General features: G+C 33.0%; 3 protein-coding genes across 7 annotated transcripts in view; all 3 read left to right on the forward strand.

Moving 5' to 3' along the window:
• Positions 1-2,414, forward strand: part of LOC111699347 (uncharacterized) — a 25,623-nt gene extending 23,209 nt beyond the window's left edge. The window contains exons 38-39 of the mRNA XM_023469998.1: positions 794-856; positions 1,999-2,414. Coding sequence (XP_023325766.1) covers positions 794-856; positions 1,999-2,076 — 141 coding nt within the window. The 3' untranslated portion in view covers positions 2,077-2,414. The remainder of the gene's footprint in view (positions 1-793; positions 857-1,998) is intronic.
• On the forward strand, positions 2,336-15,129 carry LOC111699351 (uncharacterized). 5 transcript variants are annotated; one of them, XM_023470001.1, is made up of 15 exons: positions 2,336-2,470; positions 2,566-2,673; positions 3,095-3,145; positions 3,754-3,824; positions 4,511-4,583; positions 5,032-5,225; positions 5,659-5,817; positions 7,001-7,123; positions 7,389-7,509; positions 8,204-8,460; positions 8,668-8,714; positions 11,722-11,822; positions 12,758-12,830; positions 13,024-13,083; positions 13,327-15,129. In XM_023470001.1, the coding sequence occupies exons 1-15, from the start codon at positions 2,355-2,357 to the stop codon at positions 14,854-14,856; spliced, it is 3,084 nt and encodes a 1,027-aa protein (XP_023325769.1). In that variant the 5' UTR covers positions 2,336-2,354; the 3' UTR covers positions 14,857-15,129. The 5 variants fall into 5 exon arrangements, with proteins under 5 accessions (XP_023325769.1, XP_023325770.1, XP_023325772.1 ...); XM_023470002.1 differs by having other exon boundaries at positions 7,010-7,123; XM_023470004.1 differs by having other exon boundaries at positions 4,511-4,561; positions 5,091-5,225.
• LOC111699349 (Fanconi anemia group M protein homolog) overlaps positions 15,109-24,615 on the forward strand; it is a 61,588-nt gene continuing 52,081 nt past the window's right edge. Inside the window, exons 1-11 of the mRNA XM_023470000.1 lie at positions 15,109-15,256; positions 16,304-16,539; positions 16,829-16,899; positions 17,715-17,770; positions 18,376-18,459; positions 19,086-19,175; positions 19,811-19,942; positions 20,205-20,360; positions 21,616-21,761; positions 23,433-23,592; positions 24,419-24,513. Of these exons, the coding sequence (XP_023325768.1) occupies positions 15,152-15,256; positions 16,304-16,539; positions 16,829-16,899; positions 17,715-17,770; positions 18,376-18,459; positions 19,086-19,175; positions 19,811-19,942; positions 20,205-20,360; positions 21,616-21,761; positions 23,433-23,592; positions 24,419-24,513 (1,331 nt within the window). The 5' untranslated portion in view covers positions 15,109-15,151. The remainder of the gene's footprint in view (positions 15,257-16,303; positions 16,540-16,828; positions 16,900-17,714; positions 17,771-18,375; positions 18,460-19,085; positions 19,176-19,810; positions 19,943-20,204; positions 20,361-21,615; positions 21,762-23,432; positions 23,593-24,418; positions 24,514-24,615) is intronic.

Here is a 24,615-nt window from a genome sequence, read left to right on the forward strand (position 1 = left end):
ACTACTCTACTAAACCACATGAAGATACATAGGAAAGCAATTTTTAAAGGGTTTTCAAAAATAGAGCTTCCATTTAAAAGTTGTTGTTGTTTTTTAACCCCCCCCTACCCCCCCCTTAGAAAACTACTTTCTGTTCAAGCAAATAGAGGGTGAAGGGGGGTTTAAAACCTTTGTTTTCTCCCGGTTTTTTTGTCTTTTGAGGAAATATATTTACTCAGGCAGAATTTTTACTGCGTTGCTGAACGGCCGAAAACCGGTTCTAATTGAGCGCCGGCTCAAATTATTAAAAACTTTATATAATTTTAAATTAAAAAAAAGCCATGTTTGAGCCGCGTTTCAAATGTTAGACTCTGCTCAAATTCTTTAAATTCAGTCTCCTCTGATCTAACTAAGAATACTGCTGAGTTTAGTGATGAATATCCTTTTATATGTAAATGGTGTGGCAAACCGNACTTAGAGAAGTAGTTAATTAAACAACTATTCAGGTGGGACATGTTATACGATTAATTTGCACAAATCAAACAATAGTTGAGGCTAAACTTTTGGGATAGGTTTCTCGGTCAATTCTGTAAATATTTTATTTCTAATATTGTTTGAAAGGACAGTTTTAGTCAAATTTAGATAACACAACGTTGCATTAAAGCATTATATGCATCATCTCTTAATTGCGTACGTTCGGATTTAAATTTAATTTCGGGATTTAAAAAATATGTAAAAAATGTTTTTTTGGTTTATTTAAGATTAGATTTCTGAGTTTTTTTACATTGCGCACTCTACTCGTGCCTGGTTCTAGGTCATGTTTAAGAAGCACGCCAAGGTGCACATGAACGGGGAGAACAGCCAGGATGAGAACCAGGTCCAGATTCTGGGAGATGGATTTTTTGATAAATTTCTATTTTTTGTATTTAGAGGCCGCTTTTTTAAGAGTTTATTAAGATTTGTCTAATGACCAATTTGTTTTTTTAAGCGTCCTACTTAAAGACCAGTAAGCCACTTCTACAAAAACTTAGCATTAACCTAGTTGAGTAATATAATAATACTAGCTGGGAAACCCAGCTTTGCCCAGGAAACTCATAGTTACTCCCACCGTTTACCCGCACTTAGTCGATTTTACCGGGAAACTTAGTTTTTGCTATGAAAGGCAATCCACTCAACTTTGGCTCTTTAGTTCTCCCGAGTTCCGCAATCAAATTTTGAGGCAAATCGGTCGAAGGGTTAATAAGTTATGATAGGACATACAAACAGAGATTAAAATTCTATATATTTAGATATTAATAATGTATTTCGACAATTAAATTTAAAGACTTTTGATCTATACTTTGAGACGCTGAGACTTGGAACTTAAAATAGCGATTTATCTTCGTAATTAGTCTCATTGCATGCATTTTTTAGGGATTAATCTAAATCTTTTTTATCCTCGTCAGTTGACGTTGTAAAACTAGAATTGCAATATATGTCTTTTGTATATTGTTCATATTGTAAAGCTTGCCACTTTAATATACAACTTTCTGCATGGAACTAAAATAATTCTTAAACTAAACTAAAACGTTAACATATTTTAGATATCTTTGTGATTGGAGCATAATTAGCATTATTGTTATGCAAACTTAACCTATATTTCAATCTGAAAATTTTCAAACGGGTGTATATTTTCTTGAAAAATCCCTCTCCCCCCATATTAATGAACATTTTTCCCGCAGAAGTTTTGTATTTAATTTTTTTAGTGGATTACTCGCTCAATTGGGACAAACAATGAGTTTTGGGGGGAATGTATGAATAAGAATTAGAAAATTTGCATTTTGTTGTTCAAATTTTTATTTTTCCCTCAGATCTTCATAATTATTCTTTAATAAAATTCACCCCTGAATTTTGATGGTTTTATTTGAAATCATGTTCTTCGTTTAGTTCATAGCATTCATGTCAGCTGAACTCATTCCCGTCTTTTTTATTAAATACTTGTTTCCAAAAAAAAAATATATTTAATTATTATTTTTGTAGGAGGAGACCCCGGACTACATGAAGGGAGTATCACAGTCCGGCCGGGTTAGGAAGGCAAAGAAGGTGTTCGACATGTAATGTATGAGACTAAATTCACCAAAAATGAAGAAAATCTGAGTATCTAAATTCTAAGAAATCCACGAGTTCAAGAATCTGTGAAATCCACCATTTTCCAAGAAAATGGAAAAAAAACTTTTATTTGAGAAGATCAAATTTATTTTCGATTATTTTGTAATAATATGTAGAAAAATTTAGTATTTTTATCTGTGTTCTCTGTATTGAGTAGACATGTTACATGAATTCAACTGTAAATATTATTTTGTACAGTGTACAGAGTGCACAGTGTACAATACATCATGTTTTTGTTTTGGTTGCTGTTCAAATCTCGTAATAAAACATTTGCTCGTAATAAAACAGTCTCTAGTATTTTATGTTTTCAGATGGACTTAAGTCCCAAAAAGCGTGGAATTAGGCATGAACTAAGGAGTTTCTTCTTATTAAATTATAATTTTTAACAAAAGTAAAGATTTCTGAACAAAATGTAGAATGGAACTTGACTGAATCTAGGCATGGTGTGAAGGCAGCTAAACGGTTCATCAAGGATGCTGAGGCGGAAGCAGAAAAGAAAGAAAACCGGAAGTTGTTCCGGCCTGTACTCTGTAAAGAGCTTATCAGGGATAGGTTGCTGCCAGTCGATTTAACTTTTTAAAAGCATTTAATGTATGACATTATTTTCATCGTTTAAAGAGACTACTTCTTATTTTTCAAAATATATTTACTAAATTTCAATTTCAACGCCCAATTCTCCAGTTTTTAGTGGGATTTTTTACTAGGTTATCTAGTAAAGGATATTTTTCATTTTTTCTCAATAATAATAAATTCTCTAAACGCTGTATTTCTTCTATCGTCTTTTTTACCAATTGGGTGACCTAAATACTTAAGACAAGAATAAACTTGCTTATCGTAGTACACAGTTTTGAATTTTCTTAATTTTTAACTGAAACCTCGGTCTGAAAATATGTCCTCCTTTTTTTCTGCGTAGTTATTTAATTTTTGATATCTAAAACCCTCTAAATCTACCCAATAAACTGGCTAGGGCACGAGAACTGGGGTATAAGTTGAGAGGGAATAATATTGGACCCGAAAGGTAACTTGGGTTTTAATATATTTACATTTTATATTACGTATTAGCTATACAATAAAGTACATATATTTGAAAGCAAAACTTTAACTGTAATGTAAAAAAAATTTCATTTATATTGTCATAGAAATTAATCGACTATTTTTAAACTTAGAGAAGTAGTTAAACTACTCCTCACTGTTTGTAAGATCCGACTCATCCGACCTCATTACAGTGTTCACATAACATATTTTGCAGATATTAAATGAACAAGACTATGTTTTATGTTCTATGTATGATTGAATTGAATTGAATTTTCTACATAAAAACTTTCACAGGATATTTATATTATTATGCTGGGCCGTAAAAAATGTGCACGATGTTGCTTTACAGTATGCATTAAAGATTTAAAAACTTATGTTATTGTACAATTCATATATTAAGGCCGGCTAGATCGTAAATTAATTATGACCGCACACCAATTCTTGTAATCGCTCCTGACCGAAGGGATAATTATTAACAGAAGAATACTTTTCACACTATGTATAGTGTATACTGTACATACTGAACAATGTATCTTGTACAGTGTGCATTGTATGTACACTGTACACTATAGTAAAATGTGCACTGTATAGGATAACACTCCCGTATCGACTGAAGCACTCAATGATTGGACAAGGAAGATGTGGAAAGCCCATGAGCAAAGGTAATTAATTATGTCGTTTCCCAAGAAACCTAAAAAATGTAAGTTTTTGGCATATTGGTATAACATTTCAAATTCTAAAAGTACTCGGATTCCTTTCCTCTAAACGTTTTGGATTTTTTGATGTTGCTTTCCCTGCGAGAAAGTTGCTGGTATTAGTAAACTTTAAAATTGATGAAAATCAAAGTTTTATTTTTAAATTTTGTCATAAACCTTGGTCATTTTAGGTTCCACGAAATTTGGCGGTTTTTACAATTTTTTCACAAAAATGTAGGCTACAATTGAAAAAATGTGTTGTCCCTAAAAATCAAGGATGTAAAGTTAAGGAAAATAATCTAAAATAAACACTTTGTTTTAATATCATACAATCACGAATTTGAAATAAAGGTTTTTTATACATTATATTTTTGTGTTTGTTTGTATCTCATAAACGTCAAAACGACTGAAACGTTAGGCCTCAAATTTTTTGGCAACTCTCATGACCTCTGGCCATGGTCATTTCTAGGCTAAAATTTCACTAAAGCAACATTTAACAGCTTCTTTTCTAGTAACCAGCTAGTACTTCTTGAACAGGAAAAAATAGTCATTGGAAATTTTGACCAACATCTGGATCTCGAAAATCTAACATCTAAACCTGGCTATAAATCTTTTTGAAAAATAAAATATTTTCTAATTAATACCTGATGTAGATAAATTGAACCGAGAGAGTGCTGTTCTTGAACATGATGCTCTTCTTAAGGGTGATGTCAATACTATCCTTAGGTACAGGGTTATCATTAAGAATAAGACTTAAATGACGACCTAATTATGTCGCTATATGCTGGTTAAATTGCGTTCACTGTTTTAAATAAAGTCTTTAAGTGGTAAAAAAGATTCAAGTGGCAGAAGCCTAGAATGAAAGGGCTTGCCTCTACCCTGAAACTTTTAAATTAATTGATTCAAAATTGATGTCTAGTTATTTTGATGCAAAGTGAACCACACCCTAGAATTGTAAGATAATAACTATTTTGTCAATTTTTCTAAATTGTTATTTTTGTATTTTGATTAATCTAAGCTAGAGCGTTTTTAATAACCGGGATGATTTAAACTCAACTCTCAGTCTCCATCCAATTACTTATTGCTAAAATCTATTAACCGTTGAGGAGTGAGCGATTTTATTTTCTGCAATTAAAGGATTCATTTATAAGTTTACAGCTAAGTGTAATTTTAGCATGAACAGTCAAGGCCACCAGAATCCTCTAAATATTTTGAATCAAATGCTTGAGATAGATGAAGATAAAGGTAAAGGAAAGAACGGAGAAGAAAGTGTGAGCAGAATGAGGAGAAGAGATAAAGATAAAGGAGAGAACGGAGAAGGTGTGAGCAGAATGAGGAGAAAGGATCGAGCAACATCCGTGAGCAAAGGAACAGCATTACAACTTTATTTATAAATTTTTAGTGAAATGTTATCATGTTTATTAAATATTAATTTTATCATCTATATATATAAAGTTGTAACCTCTGTTTGTTTGTTTGTCCGATCATAACTCAAGAACCCCTGGACCAATTTGCCTCAAATTTGGGAGACCCACGGGAATGTTATTAGCTTGGTTTTGAGATTCTAAGTTGAGTGGGAAGACTTTGATAGCAAAAAATTAGTGTTCCGGTAAAATTGTTTTAAGTGTGGTTAAACTGTGGTAATAACTTTTAGAACCTGGGCATTGCTGGATTCCCAAGCTAGTACTCCTTAAATTTAATCTGATTCATTCCCTTTATTCATAAATTTTCGGTTTATTATTACTTTTTGTCTTGCATTAATAAAAATAAAAAACAATTTTTGATATTGCTGTTTTGGTAGAAACTTGTAACTTCTATGAGGATGTAGAAGAAAGAGAACCTGATGCTTCAGAAAAAATGGCGGAGAGGACTGGAGACTTGAACAGTGGAAACAGGTCGGGAGACTTGAACGAAGATTTGGAACCAATTGATTACTCAACTCACGGGAAAAGAACCCAAGGAAATCTTATTATGAAAATAAATATATTAAGATCTTCACATTTTGAAGTTTTTTCATTTAAAGGTATTTTTAATGTACATTAAAGTTTTAAATAGCAGATTCACAAAACATAAGTGAAGGAAATAGAATTTTTTTTCAAATAGAAAAATGTTGTTGTCTTTCTCCTTTTACTTAAGAAAAGGTATATAGGGTACTGTTGTGAATGTAGCTTTTATATGTTTGCGGTCCTATTTTTAACTTTAATAGTTTATTTTGAATTTAAAATTTTACATTATTCTTTAAAAATTTAAATAATATCAGATGGAATCATTTTGGCGTTTCTTTTCTTGTTCTTCTCACATCTTTCAATCATATTTTTGCTAATTTTGAGAAAAAATAAAAGAATTATTTTTTTGGATATCATTGTAGGACGCCACTCTACAAGAAAGAACTATTTTTAAAGGGTTTTTCTTTTTTCTGAACTCTTTTTTTGATATGTGCTAAGCTGGTTTGCTTTTCTTTTTTCTTGACTCTGGAATGTTTGCACATATGTTATGCAATCTTAGCAAAATTTTTCTAGGATTTTTACTTACAGTAGAATAATTAGAAGGGGGGAGAGGACGTCTCCTTCCTCTCCATAATGTTGTCTACATTTGCTGTTTGAAGATATGACAGTTTGCAGCTTGACATTAGAGATTCCCTTCCATTTTTTTCCTTTTCCTGTTCGATTTTCTTTTTTCTTCTTGTTTCTTGTTTCTACGCTTTGAGGACTCTCCAAATAGTTCTTGTGACATCAAGTTGTGGAGCAGGTAGGAGAGAGATAAGGAGGTTTGTAGGAGGAAGGGTATAGGGGATTGTTCCCTGTGTTCCGTCTATTATACTATTTCGGAGTTAAGGGGCAATAAGGAAACCCATAACTGCATGCCTTTTGCAAAATGGGGATTTGACTCCTTCTTTCAGTTACACCAGACTGAAGATGAAATCTTGTTTTATTCTATGTATTTTCCCTATTTCCCCTGTGGGATACAAGATGCGCAACTAAACTCAGCGCTCCACCAAACTGTAAAGCCAGGACCGCGATAAGAGAGTTCCATTCTCTTCTGAGGGCGGTAGGCAACTGGTTTGCGGTCCTTTATCATATTCCTTGTCCGCTGATTGAATTTATTAAAAGCTATTTGAAAAGATTTTATAATCAATTGATAAGATTTTGAAGAAGAGAATCATACTATTGAATCTTTGAATAAAAGAGAGGAGGAGGATACAGAGAGAACTGCTAAACTTAATAAAGGAGCAAAAAGAAAATTGTTCAATTCAGACAAATTCCCAGGTTAGTTACTGCCATAGAGAATAGAATATATATTAGAGGGGAATTTCAAGAATCTCTCGGTATGAATTTTGTCAGTCCCTTTCAGCCTGAAAGGGAGTTCAAAGTGTACAAATTATGTAAATTTTCAGAAATTATGTGCAGTAGAGTACATTAATACAGTATGTTCCCTAGACTATTCATTTCAATTTCGAATTTTTTAAAAATCCAACAATATTATATTAATTAAGGTAGATAACACATTTTACCTTTACCTAAATTTATCTAGATGGTCCTGAGGGCAACATGATAAGTATGAGACGAGTGAAGCAGGGTGGAAAATCGGCCAGCAAACCTCTAAGCCTGTCAAAAAAGAATGTAGAAACGGCCATTATCCCGGAGAAATCAAGGTAGGTCATTTTAGGAGCGTGTGAGGGGGGAGGGGGGTTCTGATGAAGTACGATGAATTGAGCAGGATAGGAAAAGACCAAACTGCCTTTAAACTTTATCATGCAAATTCTTTGAAGAAAAAATTTGATTTTAAAAACCTAGTTATTTTTCTTAAAAGAAAAAAGGATAGAAAGGAAAGGAAAAGAAAATATAATTAAAAAAATTACAATTTGAAAAGAAAATATATTTAGAATTGAAAATAACATATTACATATTAGATAAAAAGTTATAGGACAAATTGGAAGAAATAGAAAACGTTGGTAGTAAAGAAACAGAAAAAAGAAAGAAGATTGAAATTTTATGGAAGTTGTTTAAGTTTAAAGTCAAAATAGGACAAAAGTTCCACAAGCGCAATATTGAAAATGACTTAATTTTTGTGTGTGCAATATCAGGCGGCTAAAACAGTGGTCAGCATATTTACAAATACAGTGTCGGTTATATACTGTAATGATGATATAATACAATACATATACATATTATACTATTTCAGTAACTGGTATTTCATTGGTATATACACTAACCACTCTTGTAGCATTTCTGTACTTGACACTGTATAGAAATATAAGTCGGCCGCTGTATTAAATCGCCTTTTCAGTAAACGATTTGTATTGATGTATATGCTGACCACGTTACGGCATTTGTTTGAATTTTCAGGAAGTTAAGTCCTGAAAAGACTAGACAAAATGATGAATTACCTGGAATAGTTGGAGAGAACAAAGAAATAGTCGGAGAGGAAAACAGAGATAAGAGGAATAAGCAAAATACCGAAGAATTGAGCGGAAAAAATGGCGACACCAACATGGACGTCGGAGAGAAGAGCGGAAATGACTTGAAGGATGTAAAAGGAGATGATAGAAAGAAAGAAACAGAGCAGAGCATAACTAAAATAGTCGAGGGGACGGGATCACAAGGAAAATAGAAAAAGAAACGTTATCTAAGCTTTTTGTTTTTCATCTATTTGCGAGCCATCTAATTCGTAAATTTGCGAATTTTCATGTCTTCATTGTTGGATTTAAAAAAATAATTACTGTTTTCAAAAGTGGATTATAAAAGAGTTTATTCTCACTTTTACCCCCATTTTTTCCTTAAACTAAAACATCTTTATTTCGTTACAACAGACTTGGGTGAAGAATTTGTCCAAGAAAAAATAGCCAAGAAAAAGCAGGTAATTATTCAATATTATCCTCACACATGTTAATATTGAAACCCAAATAACTGTGAAATTGGAAGATTACATTTTACAAAGTGGCCAAAATGTACGGATTGTACGGTTTTTTAACTCTAAAATTGCACGGATTGTACCGTTTCTACAGATTTTTTTTCTAATTGTACGGATTTTTAGCCTGGAAATACACTTTTTTTTGACTAAGTTTAGCAAATATTGCATGAACATTTTCCAACAAGAATCTCGTCAAAATGAAGTTAGTTTTCTGCATTCTAAATAATATTAGGTTGATTGTTGATTCAATTGACCATCAAAAATCATTCATAATTTTTTGAGAATATTGTTTTTTGCTAAATAATGAGTTTTTAAAAAGCTTAAACAAACAAGGAAACCCATCCCAATGAAAATAAGTAAAAAACTAAATGCCATAATTATATATTTTTAGATTTTAAATGTGTATTTATCCTGTTTCTCCTATCATTCTCATCCTAATTTACTTGTTTCTCCTCTCATTCTCATACTAATTTACTTGCTTCTCCTCTCATTCTCATCCTAATTTACTTGCATCTCCTCTCATTCTAATCCTAATTTACTTGCTTCTCCTCTCATTCGCATCCTAATTTACTTGTTTCTCCTCTCATTCTCATCCTAATTTACTTGCTTCTTCTCTCATTCTCATCCTAATTTACTTGCTTCTCCTCTCATTCTCATCCTAATTTACTTGTTTCTCCTCTCATTTTTTGCGGTTTTTTTTGGCCTAATTCAGTCAATTTGTAAATTTTTCCAAAATTTCAATGGATTTAATCTTTTTAGACAATTACGAAGGAATGATAAATTCAAGAAATATTTTTTTGAGCCTTCACAGTGTGCTTGAAAAAGCCTCTAAGAGATAAGAAAAGGATAAGGTGATTAGTCTTTAGTAAAGGGTATGGAAAGGACTAGAGTATAGGATAAGGGGAAAGGCCTATAGTAAATGATCAGGGGAAAGTTCTAGAGTAAATGATAAGGGGAAGGTATATAGTAAATGATCAGGGAAAAGGTCTATAGTTAATGATCAGGGGAAAGGCCTATAGTAAATGATCAGGGGACAGGTCTAGAGTAAATGATAATAGGAAAGGTCTATAGAAAATGATAAGGGGAAGGTCTACAGTAAATTATCAGGGGAAAGGTCTAGAGTAAAAAATAAGGGAAAAGGTCTAAAGTAAATGATAGGGGAAAAGGTCTAGAGTAAATGATAAGGGGTAAGGTCTAGAGTAAATGATAAGGGGAAAGGTCTAAAGTAAATGATATGGGGAAAGGAGTATTGAGTATATAAAGGATTAGAATAAGGGATAAGGAAAGGTCTAGATTAAATGATGAGGCGAAAGGTCTGGAGTATGGGGTATATAAAGGATTAGAATATCTTAAAGTAAATTCTACATCTAAATACGGGTTTTTTTCCAAAATGTTAAAAGTAAGTTTCTATATAAAGAGCTGAAAAGTGTCAACAAAACATTACTTTGCAAATATGAAAAATGCAGGAAAATTCGTCCTAGGAAAAAGTTCGCAAAATGTTCATCTTGATGAGCTTTTTCAGAATCTAAAAAAAAGTTACATGGGATTTTTCTTATCTCATAGAGGTTCTTGAAGCGCACTGTGTCTACGTGCATATTTCTGAAGAGTATAACAGACGGTAAAAGTGGTTCGATCTCAATTTTTTTCCCTGAATATGTAATGTATGACTTTGTGTCACTTCATTCCGGTCTCAATCATACAAATATTCCAACTTGGTCTTTTTTGTGGTACCCTAGTGTAGACTGCGCAATGGCTGTTGTTCGTGTTCGTGGGATTATTTAAAATTTAAGTATTAAAGCTGTCTTCCTATTCCTAGTATTTATGGGTTACATTGTATAGATCTTTGTCTGGAAGAAAAAAATGTAAAAATCTAAAAATGTAATTATTACATTTTTTCCCTGATAAGACTAAATTATATTATTATTCATGTAAATTGCTTTCTTGTAAAATATTCTTCTTTTCTGATTACACTCAAAGGCAAAATAAAGTTTGTGCACTGAATTTATAAAATATATCAATTCCATTTCATTGAACTAGATATTGGACCCCAGAAACAGGGATTAAAATTACGTCTTAAAATGATGGAACAAAATGTATAGAAATGCAAGAATAACATTCAATAACTGAACTGTAATCTAAATTCATTATTTTGAATCAAACAACCTACTTTTCTTCATTATCAAGATAATTATCTGAAGCAATAACTTATTTTGTAAACTGTGAATAGTGTTCCCTAAAATGCTGTAACAAGTTATTACTATTGACTAATTTTACACGGCCGCAGCGCTCGGCACTTTGTAGCATTTCCTAGCCACAATGATCGGCCCTTTACAGCCTTTCCTTGCCGCTGTGCTCGGCCCAAAATTGTTGTTAACCAAATCTTACTCAAGGTATTATTAACATTCTATAAGCAAGATAATTGGGCCCTTAAAACCCTTCAAATTTTTGATAATATGGGACTAAGAGTAATTTCATGTAAAGAGAGACAATGGTACCCTTTAAACCTTAATCATCGAGGACAGAGATCTCAATGTATTTATCTCATTAATGCTCTGTAAAAAGCCCTAAAATTGGAGTGTACGCTACCTTACTGTGGGAACTCAACAAGGATGACGTCAGTTAAATTTCTGAAAAATCTAGCATATTCTAAATCCAACGCGGTTTTCAATAATTTAAATGTGAATATTATATTCCGCCCTTTCTTTAAATTGAATATTAATATCCTTTAAATTAAAAAACATTAAAAAGCTTTTCTTTTATATAAATTAGGAAAAGTTTGTCATCCTTGATCACTGATCAGTCAAAGGTTTCAGGAGTAACGTTGTGAATCCATGATGTCCCTCTTTAAATGGAAGTTTACTTGAAATTTCCCTGGCAGTCAGTCCCCTTAATCATTTTAAATACAAAATTTAGTTTAATAGAAAATGGGGAATTGTTCCTTGTTTTGTTTAAGGCTGAGAAGACAAGTCCTCCGTTCAAACTTCTCTGGTCTTGTGATATTGATGAATATATACCTAGTCAGGATCCTTACAGTGGACTTAAGGCCTGCTTAAGGTAACTTGTTCACCAATCTAACTTTTCTAATTTGTCTATCAGATCTAATGCAAAAAGCAATTGATAATAAAACCTTGACGCTTCGCGCCCCTGTTTCTGATGACAATCTTGAGATATTTTCTAATCCAAGAAAACTAAGAAAAAGCAGAAAAAGAATAGGCAAATATATGTATTTTGTGATAAAACAATTTAAGTTTAGTGATTATTTCTTTAGTTAGTGATTATTTAAGTTTAGTGATTCGTTCTTAAATGAATGCGATCAGGGGATTTTTTAAAACTTTTAATTGTTGCTCAATCTTTCTGAATTTTCTCTTCGATAAAACAAAATAAAAACTTTGCGGATTTACAATTTTTTTTGCGGTTTTTCAAAATTTTACGAAAATTGACATCTTTCTGAAATGTTGAGCATCCATTAACCTTCCTGGGGTCATGTGAGGTCCCACACATAGTTAGGCCCGATCAGTTCAGTCGATTTGACGTTTTTCAGTTACAAGCAAACAGACAAACAGACCAGCAAAGTAATATATATATTTAGATTTATTACTAGAAATATAGAAATTTCAAAATATTTTCATCTGATATCATATAAATATTTAAAAATAATGTAAAACTTAAACATAAATAATCAAAGTTAAAAATAGATATATATCCGTGACCATGAAGTACGAGGGGAAGGACGTGCCCCCGGCCCCCCCCCCCACGTAGTATTAATAGGGAGTGTCTGATGAGTCCACTTCAGAAATTTACATAAATAATCTATATACTTGTAATAATCTATATACTTGTAATAATCTATATACTTGTAATATTGAAGTGTGTATATGATCGAATAGATTACATAATTAAAAAGGTATCAAAATGCTTTTAAAAAAGGGGGTTTTAATAACNCCCCCAACACAAATGCTCTCGTATTAAATTAAATATATATTTTCTAGAAGCAGCATAACTACTCAAAGAAATGAAAAACCTAGATTTGGAGTCGAAACTGCTACTAGCAATCAGGAAAAGGTGAACATAAGATTTCATACAAATTTCAAAGTTTCAGTAAAATTACAGAAATAATTTCTTTTATCTTATGTTTCAATATATGAATGGTCTTATTTTTAACATTGTAAGCGAGTCAATGTCAGAATTCGAGAAAACGGTCTAGAAGGAAATAAGATTTTTCCGAAAAAAAGCGTCAATTTTTACGTGAATTTAGATTCAGAACAGCAGGCAGCTGAGCAATCCGTTGTTGGAGCTAGATAGAATTATCAACAAGGTCAGCATTGCATGAGTATTGGTTAAAATAGGTGTATCCTCTGAAATTGCAAATATCTGAGGTACCTGGGGAGGTGGGGAGGGGGTGGGGGGTTCGAGCGGTAAAAAGCGCATTTGATTTTAGGGAGCTTGAACTTATAAGAGTTTAACCCATTATTGTTTTAATTGAATTGTTAGATTAAATAGATTCAATTGTAAAACAACATATAACTTTTTTCACTTTTTAAATCGATTTTTGTTTTAGGGGAAACCCAGACGGGAAAACAAAGAACTCAGAGCATTAGAAGTAAACAATGAAATTATTCCTGATATGTTTCCTGATTCGGATCTCTACAGATCAAAATACAGGGATCAAGAAGTTGAATTCAGACCAAGATACGAGAATCAAGATCTTGATGTCAGACCAAGATACAAGGATCAAAAAGTTGAAAATAGACCAAGATACAAAGATCAAGAACTTAATGCCAAGCCAAGATACAAGGATCAAGAAGTTGAAGTCGGACCAAGATTCAAAGATCAAGAACTTGAAATCAGACCAAGATACAAAGATCAAGAACTTGATGTCAGACCAAGATACAAAGATCAAGAACTTGATGTCAGACCAAGATACAAAGATCAAGAACTTGATGTCAGACCAAGATACAAAGATCAAGAACTTAATGTCGGACCAAGATACATTGATCAAGAGCTTGAAATCAGAACAAGATACAATGATCAAGAACTTAATGTTAGGTCAAAATACAATGATCAAGGACTTAATGTTAGGCCAACATATGATAAAAAACTTGACATGAAACCAAGATTCAAGGATATTGAACTTGGTTTTAGGCCAAGGTACAACGATGGAGATGCTGATATCATGCCGAGATTTAATCTTTACGAAATTGGATTAAGGCCAGGCAACAGGGACCAAAAGCTGAGTGTTGGACCCAGATTTGAGGTTCAAAAGAACGATTTCTTTACAAGATACAATCATCAAACATACTGTAACGACCAAGAGAACGCGGCCAGGTCAAGCTATGAGAACCCTGCAATTAACATAACACTGAAATACCCGGACCAAGACAATGTTCTAAGCAAAGAAAGACCACGTTTCTTGAATTCAGAGGAGGTTACTAGACGCAGATACCAGCCTCAAGAACTTGATATAATTTCACCATATTTCAATCAAGACAACCATCTGCAATCAAGATACAGAGAAATAGAGAAACGTCCAAGAGCCCTTGATCAAGAAAAATCGAACTATCTTGATATAGAAAATGATCTGATGCCAAGATACCCTGACGGTTTCATGTCCAGGGACAGTGATCAAGAAAATGATCTTACGTCTAGTTTTCTAGATCTAGGAAGTGATCTTAGGCCTAGAGGCCTTGATCAAGAGAATATATCTAAGAGAATTCTACATCACCTTAATCAACAAATCTGGACAAATCAGAGTAAGGGTTCGGGTTTACCAGACATAAAAGCTGCTCCTATTGATGATGATCCTATTTTTAGTTTTTCTCCGAGTAGAAGAAAACGACTTTATCTCTACTCTAATCCAGCTCGCTTCAATGTCAAATCTCAACACTCGGATTTCTTACAATGTTTCCCGTCTGCTCCCCTAGATGCTCCTGGTTCTACTGCTCCAAGCATTTATCGTGGAATTGATGCTTCCAGACCCAGAGCAGCTTATGATGAACTACCTGTTGATACATTAGCAGCTGCAGAGTATTTAGCAAATACTGAATATATTAGAGATATCAAGCATAAATATCCAGATCATCTTTTCTAAAGTGTTGATTTGATTTTTATTCAATATTTTATTCAATATTTTATTTGAAATATTTGAAAAATTCACGAAATTGTTGAAATTTGAGTCTTAGTCCAATTCCTAAATTTCTAGTCATTGGTTTAAATTGATCAAAAAGTTTGTGATTAAGTTTGGATGTCAAAAATCCCTTGATAGTAAAATTTTTGTTTTCACCAACTGATCTCCAAACAAATCTATTGTGATATATTATAGATCAGATTAAATAAAGTTATTTATTGTAATTATTATTTCAGATGATTTGGTTTGTTCAAGAATAATGACGGATAAATCCAAGGGTTTTTCAGCGCTATATAAGCCGAGCCAGGGCAGGCAAACAACTCTTTTTCAAACCTGGGGATATGAAGGAAACAAGGCCAGTCAGGTAAACTTTTTTAAAAATAAGTTTAAAGGGACCGTTGAAGCAAAATAAAAAAGACCTTTTATTTAAAAAGTGTAATGTCAGATTCACAAAGGTTCAAAAATTTGTGGTTGTTCATTTTGGGCAGAGATAGATTTTGTCCATTTCCTTCGATGGCTCCCCTGCAGAAATCTACAGAGAAAAACAATTTTAAAAGGAAATTTTGCACAGACAAAGGAAAAGGGAAAAGAAAGGTGAGAAGAAAAAAACGGAAAAAGGTAGGGGGAAAATAAAAGGAAGAAAAAAAGTAAAAGAAAAGGGGAAGAGTAACTGTGGAGAAAAGGGAAGGAGATAGGTAGGGAAGAGGAAAAGTAAGGACGGGGAAGGTTGGGAGGGAAAGAGAATTATAGGGAACTACGGAAGGGACAGGAAAGGGAAGTAGAAGGAGGTTGTAAAAGGAAGGAAGGGTAGATAGGGAATCTATGGAAGGTTGGTAGATAAAGAAGTGAAGGAAAGTGGAATATAGGGAAGGGAAGGGGTGGAGCTCTTTACCTCTACTTATCCACGTAACTACATATATAAAATCAGAGAGCTTTTCATATATAATTTCCCCCAATAGTTATTTAAAATGCAGCTAAAAAACATGTTAAATTTTTTTAGCGCTCCGCGCACAACTTCATAACAAATGTGATTAAAGAATGCTTATTACTCAATACTTTTTCCAAACAGTCAAACCTACTTAAAAATTTCACAAATTCTCCCCCCCCCCCCAAAAAAAATATAGGAAATGAATTTGCTCCTGTACTGACAATTTATCAAACCCGACTTTTTTTTCTATTGCTACCATACCATTACCCAGTTTAAAAAATTTCCCTGAGGCGCCATTTATGCTTTTTAAAATGCACCATCTTGATCTCGATATCCAATGTCGACACTTAACTACGAGGATAAATGCTTGATTCTTTAATTATATTTATCCCAACAGGCTATGACAGATGTAAAAAAGCAATGAAATTAATGAGCAGGTATGTATAAATTGATTCCGAGATTCACAACAAAACTTCTGTTTAGATTAAAACTGATAAGGAGGATGATAAAGATGAGTTTGATGATGATGATGATGAGTTTGCTCGAGTTGTAAATGAATCCATCTTAGAACAAAACAAAGCTGGACCTTCTCATGCTCCTGCAGGCGCCAGTACGAGCTTTGGTAAACCCAGCACAGGCACCACAGCACTTGAAAGCTTACCTGGCTTTGATGTCAGCGCCGGCGCCACATGGATTTATCCTACTAATAAATCCTTCAGGTTAAAACATTTGTATTTGTATTTTAGAAAAAAACTTACCTTTTACAAATTTGTTGTTAATCATAGAGGAATAATTAATATTTTTTTGGTGTCCTATTTTTATTTTTATTAACTTTTTCCATTTTAATTTTAAAGATAAAAATCAAAGCTAACCCCGTCTCTTAAAGTTGTATGTTATACCTTAGATACTCAGTAAAATATATCATTCACTTATCTAGCATTAATTCTTCACACATTGGTTCTTCTCAACTATGATCTAAAAACAAGTCTTTATCCTGAATGTGTTTAGGTCCTACCAGTATGATATCGTTCAATCCTGTTTATTCAAGAATACATTGGTCTGCCTGCCCACTGGACTTGGTAATTATCCTTAAACTAAAGTATCCAGTTGTACGTTTTTCAAGCATACAATCTTTGCTAATGTTATGACATCCTTATTCTTGGTTGTAAATTCCGTAATTCCGTATGATCTTGATTCTTTTGTTCTTCTGCCACAAACTCAGATTTTTACTCGCGTTATTTCTGCAACTCAATTTCGTAGACCTTAGATATTTCTTACCAAGGTACAAATGCAAGGAAAGTTATTTCAGAAGTGTACGCATTTTTTGTACTGCAGTGTACTGTCTTTGGGCGGAAAAGTAAACACAAGACGGATGTCACAGCCTGACATGGAATCCATTTTCACAAAAATAATAATGGAATATTCTGGTCATAGGAAGCTATTATGTGAATTTTCAAGAATAACAAAATTAATTGCTTTTAACCTCTTCGGATACTAAACGAACACTGATGCATCTTTTCTTGTTTACAAAGTCCGCCCAGAGAAAACTGGTTTCAATTTGTACGCAGAGTATAAGCGACCGCAACTAACTTTCCTTGCATTAGTACCTTGTTTCTAACTATGAATTTAAAATTCAGTGATGGCGATGGACCAAACCTCTGTAGAGTAAAAAAGTAGATGTTAGTTCCACATTTATTGAAAATATATTTCGGTCTGGGTTGACCCTCGTCAGTTCTTGAGATTGTTTCTTCACAAAGATTAAAAACAAATGAATTCTATGAATTCTATGAATTCTGTTAGATCAAGTTTGAAATATCAAAAGAATCATAAATTTTGGTTTTGTGGCAAAGACTCAATTCCTTTTAGCTTTTTATTGTTCAATTGTAATATTTAGGTAAAACATTTATCGCTGCAGTAGTGATGTATAACTTCTATAGATGGTATCCACAGGTAATCATTCTTTCCCCCCCCCCCTCTGGCCCCCGTTTTGTAAATATGCAAAGTTGCTTAGTTATTATATTCAATATATCTTGGGGGGGGGGGGGGGCAGACGACTTGTTCTTATGAATGTGTTAATACTTCTACCCAAATACAAAACAATATTTTTCATGGTTTAGTCTTATCTATACAAATTATTGTTTAGGAAGTTTTAGATATTATTTACCTGAATTCTTATAGAAAATGGATAAAACATCCAAAATAGATGTATCATAATAGATGATTAGTAAAGCAAACACTAAAAGGGTAGTGGGTGGTACCATATTAAACAACAGAAAATATTTAGTTTTATTACAGAAAGAAACCATAAACTCTGGAATAATGGCAGTTTTTGTTCTTTCAATTTTTCGAAATTTGATTAAGGATTTTGTTATTTCTTATTATCCTGATATATGTTCTCGGACTAGATTTGATAAATAGCTTGAAGTAGAACTTTTCTCAGAGCACATTTTTAGAAAAAAACTTACACATTTTATCATAACTAGACTTAGACAGGTTGAAGGCGACATTTAATCTTCTGTTTTGGTTTCTACTTCAGCAATATAATATTTATCTAGGGGAAAATAGTATTTATGGCTCCTACTAAACCACTGGTTGCTCAACAAATAGAAGCTTGCTTCAACATAATGGGTATACCTCAGGTAACTTTAGTTAAACTTTGAATTTCTTAGTCTGTTTATATATTATTTAGGAAGAATACCCGCCTATTTACTTGATTTTCTTTTGGAAATTAAATGGTACTAAAACCTAGCTGATTTTTTGTTATATTTCCCTCAAAATCCATTTCACAATCATATTCATATTCATATTAAGGCTTTATTTCAATGACGACTGTAATGATTTAAACATCTACATGTCGTACATATATTTGATGGAATGAAAAAAAGGAGAAAATGAGAAAAAAAACGTCCTATTTCAAAACATGTTCAGCTGCACCATCTTTTAGGTCATTAAAGTCTATAGACTGTAGAGGTCCTTGGAGTAATTTAAAAACTTAATTAAAATAAAATTATAGTTAATGTTTGTTTTAAATGTTGCACAGAAAAATTATGAGAAATTATAAATACCTCCCATACACCAGCGATCCAAAGATTGTCAGCTTTAGATGAGAATTTTGCCAATTTCTTCTTTAAAAAATGCATGTACATGTCATTGTCTAGGGCTACAACAAAAGTATAAGTTAGTTAGTGAGATAAAATGAAAGTTATGTGACACTTCAAATTGGTGCAACTTTTAATAGCTGTCTATTCGCATAATTATATTTCAGGATGATACTATGGAGATGACAGGATCAGTGTCTGTATCTCACAGGGAGAAAGGATGGAAATCTAAACGAGTTTTCTTTCTTACTCCACAGGTTCGGTTTCATGAGTCTGGGTTTCTTTCTAAAACCCTTGAGCTTCTTTAACAGATTTGGTTTGATTTTTTTCAAGAATCAGGTTGGTCAAGTTAATAAAGTTTGATTTGGCTTTTCTTCGAAAGTTTATTTGATAAAAGAAACTGATTTTTTACCTCAAATTATGATTATCTAATTAATCACTACATTTTTGCAATTTTAAAAATAAAAGGTCTACAACCTCAGGTTGCAAAAATATAGGAATTTAAAGAAACGGAGAATAAAGGGAATAATTAGCTTTTTTGTTAGATTTGGTGTGGACTGCTTTCATTGATTCGTTTTGGCGTGTTGTTCGCAAAATGTATAAATTGTATATTAAAAAAACATGATACAATAATGTTATTACCAATTGTCGACTTATCTTAAATTAATCTTTCATTTTAAGAGTTACAGGTTTTTAGCCTTACATATCGTCACTTTTCTATCCAGAAGAGAAGTTGTTTTTGCTGATAAATCCTTAAGTCACTTAAACATTATCAGTTTTCGGAAAGAAAAGCTAAGATGTCTGTTTGCAGATATATAGTTTACTGTTGTAAATCGGGGTTAATCTCTTTAAATTGATTATCATTTGAAAATACGCATACAGTCCCTTTAAGGTTATGAGTAATGACCTATCCCGAGGACTGTTTCCTGCGAGGGAGGTTAAACTCCTGATAGTAGATGAGGCACACAAGGCCCAGGGGGAATATGCTTACTGTCAGGTCGCCAAGGAGTTAAACAGGAGTCAGGTAAGGAGAAGGAGACATCTCTAGGTTTTTTATTGTTAACACTTTAGGTATCTGGGTTAAACGTTTAATTATATATTTAACTGGTGTTTATCCCTTGTTTCCTGTCCCCCTTAAGAGTATTTAACTGTGTAAATGCCCTTTTTTGTACTATTTTTTATTTTAAGCTCATTGAAACCATGTCGCCCCCACGTTTGATTTGGTTCGATCATTGTGAAGACAGATTTGTGTTCTAGCGAATATTTAATAAATAATGTTCTCGCAGGCTGTGGTTCGTATTGTTGCCCTGTCTGCTACGCCTGGTAATGATCTAGCTGCAGTACGAGGTGTACTGCAAAACCTGTTTATCTCACATATAGAACTCCGTCATGAGGAGTCTCCAGATATAGTTCCCTACACTAACGAGCGAAGAGTAGATAAGGCAAGTTAATGAGCCTCCATGTTTGCCATATGTTTAACTTTTGAGTCTACGAATTTGGAAAAACTAAAATAATTTCTTGTTTATCGAAAGGAAGTGGGAAAATGAGCTTTATCTTTCTAAGACTGTTTTTGAGTGACCTTTCATTGAATTTCATGAGTTCAACATATAATGCAAAAAAATTACGCTCCAGGATTTGCTTATCCAAGGCAGTAATTATTTATAAAAAAATATAAGAGGTTTAATACTTGAAATACTTCTCTTGTGCGACTTAGAGTGCACTAGAGATTATTTCAACTATGTACACTGTAAACTCCTGTTCTTTTTAAATACCGTGGTGACATTAATGCAGTTAAAGCATACTGTACACTGTACAGTACAAATACAGACTTTATATGGCAAAACAGAAGAGTTTCTCCAAATGAATAAGCGCCTTCTAAGGAGATAATAATGTCTAATTTTAATCATTAAATACCAACTTTATATGTAAAGGGTTCCCTAATATTTACTGAAAAATCTACACGAAAATTGAAAAATCAATGAATTTCTTCATGACGGAAACAGAAGAGATCTGTCAATTTAGACCTAAACATATTTTCTAAAATTTGCGGGGGGAAAAATCTGCATTAAAACTGTAATGTCACCGGAAGTTGGATATAAGTGAAGAAGTAGTCTAAGCCGCTAATTTACATATAGATCTCTAATTGGATTTTAAGAATTGACTAGACAGATAGATAAATAGATCTCGACGCCTTTGCTATTCTATTGGTCCTGAGTACTCATAAACACGTGTTCCCATGGGAGCTGAGTTGACCGTTTATTGCTTAGATTTTAGTTCCCATGGGAGCTGAGTTGACCGTTTATTGCTTAGATTGTAGTTCCCATGGGAGCTGAGTTGACCTTTGATTGTTTAGATTGTAGTTCCCATGGGAGCTGAGTTGACCTTTGACTGTTAAGATTGTAGTTCCCATGGGAGCTGAGTTGACCTTTGATTGTTTAGATTTTAGTTCCCATGGGAGCTTAGTTGACCTTTGATTGTTTAGACTGTAGTTCCCATGGGAGCTGAGTTGACCTTTGATTGTTTAGATTGTAGTTCCCATTTGAGCTGAGTTGACCTTTGATTGTTTAGATTGTAGTTCCCATGGGAGCTGAGTTGACCTTTGATTGTTTAGATTGTAGCTCCCATGGGAGCTGAGTTGACCTTTGATCGTTTAGATTGTAGTTCCCATGGGAGCTGAGTTGACCGTTGATTGTTTAGATTGTAGTTCCCATGGGAGCTGAGTTGACCGGAATGAAGGAAGGTCTGCTCTCTGTTCTTGAAATCTATACTAAACGTCTAGCTAACCATGGAGCTCTTCGCCAGGGCCATAATCCGGCACAGTACTCGAAGTTCTCAATTCTCAGGTAATTTTACTAGAACACATTTAGTGGTCAGGTTAAACATCCAACTGGAGAGCATTTTTCTTCTGATGCATATCCGTTTCCTGAATCTGTCTTGTACAGAATAGATCCGGATCTGGATACAGCTGATGAATATATTTCTTCTCCCTTTCCCGCTTATTTTTATTCAAAATAGTATTATTTTCAATTTTTTCGGTTGACGTATTGCAACTTGGATTCAGAGAGGTTAAAATTGCGAGTTCAATGGGAAAACTTCTTATTGTCTGGACTAAATCACATAATGTTGGTAATCTTAGATCATCTCTTTATGTTCATTAGTTCCAGGAAAAAAATTAGCAAATATCTCAGAAATTGTTAATGATCGAACATCTATTTTTTAAAAGACCGACACAGAATCCATGAATGAAGAGATGTACGTTAGTATTTTAATTCTTAATAACATTTTTTTTCTGTTAGATCATATCAATTCATATACTTTTTCTAACTTCCTTTGACATCTTATTTTCCCTTTTGTTATTTTCAAGCAGTTTTATTAATTTCTAAAAATTTTATTAAAGGAAAAATTATATTTTAAGATCTTTTAAATCCTTTTCATCTTTTTTTATTTTTAAACTTATAATTTAATTCAATCTTTAATTTAAAAAATCCTAGAACCCGATGAAAAGAGCTGAGTTAAATATTAATGAGAAAACTGACATTAACTCAATAGTCGTCTTTAAATACGACAAGGATCACGGAGATCACGTGGATAAAAACGGTTTAGGGATAATTACGTTTTCAACCTTTAGAAAATGTCGCTTTTCACTACTAGTTTTGGTGAACTTAATCATCACTTAGATAAGAGCTTTATTTAATACTAGCTGAAGTTCCCGGCGTTGCCCGTGAAAAAAATTCAATTAAAAAAAATGTTGAATTTAAAAAGATAAATTTTGGAAGGGGAAAAAATCGTATAGCCTATAATACCCCCAGGGAACCAATGTGTTCCCTCAAGTTTTTTAGCCAATTGGTTCAGCTTTGGCCAGCTATAGCTAACAAATAAATAAATATATAAATATATAAATATCTTTGAGCAAAGAACTTTATTTTAAATATAGATTTCAATTAAGCAAACAGTCACTCTTGGACATCTTTGAACAGCTTTGTTGTCAATGTTTCTAAATCCTTAAATTGGTGTTTAAGGTATATTTCACACATCAGCGATTTTATCCTCACCTGATTTAGGATAATACGGATCGTGATAAATGGTTAGATCGAGGATCAGAAATCCAGCCTCAACAATTTTTCCTCTGCGTAAATAAACCATTGATCAAATACGTTGATTAATTGGTCTAGATATCCAGTATACATCTACTCCTTTCCAAATTTAATCTTTTATGCATTTTTACTCATATATTAATATCCACTCATTTTCACGTTAAACCATTGATCAAATACGTTGATTTATTGGTCTAGTTATCCAGTTTACATCTACTCCTTTCCAAATTCAATCTTTTATGCATTTTTGACTTATATTTTTATATACACTCATTTTCACGTTAAATCAAATTAATATTGATTTATTAATCAAATAAATGTTTAAAGGGTAACGTTGTGAATCAGGTATCTATCTATCTATCTATATCTTTCTTTCTGTCTACCTGTCTATCCATCCTAGTTTTGATTGGTATTTTCAAGGTCACGTGATGAATGGAGGCAGAATCCTCCCCCTGGGTTGACCGCTCAGGTGAAGGGTGTGGTTGAGGGTGACTACGCCTCCGCTATGTCCCTCTACCATGGATACGAACTCCTGCTCCAACACGGGATGAGACCGTTCTACAACTTCTTCAACAAGAAGGTATTCATGGTCACCAGCTATGAGGGGGTAGGGGGCATAATTCGACAGTCTATAATCATTGTGATATTTGATCTCAGATAAAAAAAACTCGCTGATCGTAAACTCAAATTTGCATGGTATGATTATACATACATTGTTATAGGATACAATACATGTGCCTTCAGTTGGTTCGGGTTGCCTCGTTTTTTTCTATTTTTTCTATCAAGGTCAAAATTTGGTAAATTGCAAGAAAATTTGTTTTTCCTTGTTTTTCTTAACATTTGCTTTTGTTACACTTTGTCGAACTTTTTCCCTGGCATAAGTTATATGTAAAAAATGACCCAAAAACGATGCAAAAACTAACATTTTTTAAATTTTTTGGATTTTTTTTTCATTTTTTTAGGATATGTAAACTTTAACATAAAAATTTTCAAACACGACCCAAAAAGATTAACAACACTAGGTAATAGGTATACACTCCCCTCTCTGTGAATGTACCTGTCTGACTTTCATTGCACCACGAGTCTAGTCTAGTTCGATAAATATATATATATATATAAATAAATCTATACAAGGGTTAGATCTATATGATGGTTGAGCAATTGGTATAATGAAATTCAGGTTTCCGCATTCTTAAAACCACAGATCTAAAATTTAATTGGAAAATGTTTTGATGAGTTGATACTAGTTTTTTAATGTTAGAATAGTTAGGCTTGGACCTGACATCTTGGATTTTTTTAAATTTCAAATTTTAGATCAATTTCCCAAGTATTTATGTCAAATATCAAGTTTTATTCTCTGCTAGACAATATCCTCTTAGGAATGTTTTAAATGTTTGAACTTCCAGGAGGAGGCAGATTACTCTTCTAAAAGAATCCGGACCGGATTAGATAAGATTCCAGTCTGGAGGGATCTCATGGCAAACCTAGCAGAAAAATTCAGGTAAAGTCGTCTTTTATATGAGCGGCTTTTGAACCATTTACAATTTGAAAATTCAGCGGTCTAAATTTTTAATAACACTGAAACTAGTTTCTTAGCGGCCTT

Source organism: Eurytemora carolleeae, unplaced genomic scaffold (genome assembly GCF_000591075.1).
Source record: "Eurytemora carolleeae unplaced genomic scaffold, Eaff_2.0 scaffold214, whole genome shotgun sequence".
Classification (NCBI taxonomy): Eukaryota; Metazoa; Arthropoda; class Copepoda; order Calanoida; family Temoridae; genus Eurytemora; species Eurytemora carolleeae.

What these genes read in the sequence shown, in the direction of transcription:
- LOC111699351 (XM_023470001.1), top strand. Translation starts at nt 2,355, where the DNA reads ATGTTTTTGTTTTGGTTGCTGTTCAAATCTCGTAATAAAACATTTGCT. An exon ending in CGAGGGGACGGGATCACAAG is followed by an intron (nt 8,461 to 8,667) that starts GAAAATAGAAAA and finishes TCGTTACAACAG; the next exon opens with ACTTGGGTGAAGAATTTGTC. An exon ending in CTACTAGCAATCAGGAAAAG is followed by an intron (nt 12,831 to 13,023) that starts GTGAACATAAGA and finishes ACGTGAATTTAG; the next exon opens with ATTCAGAACAGCAGGCAGCT.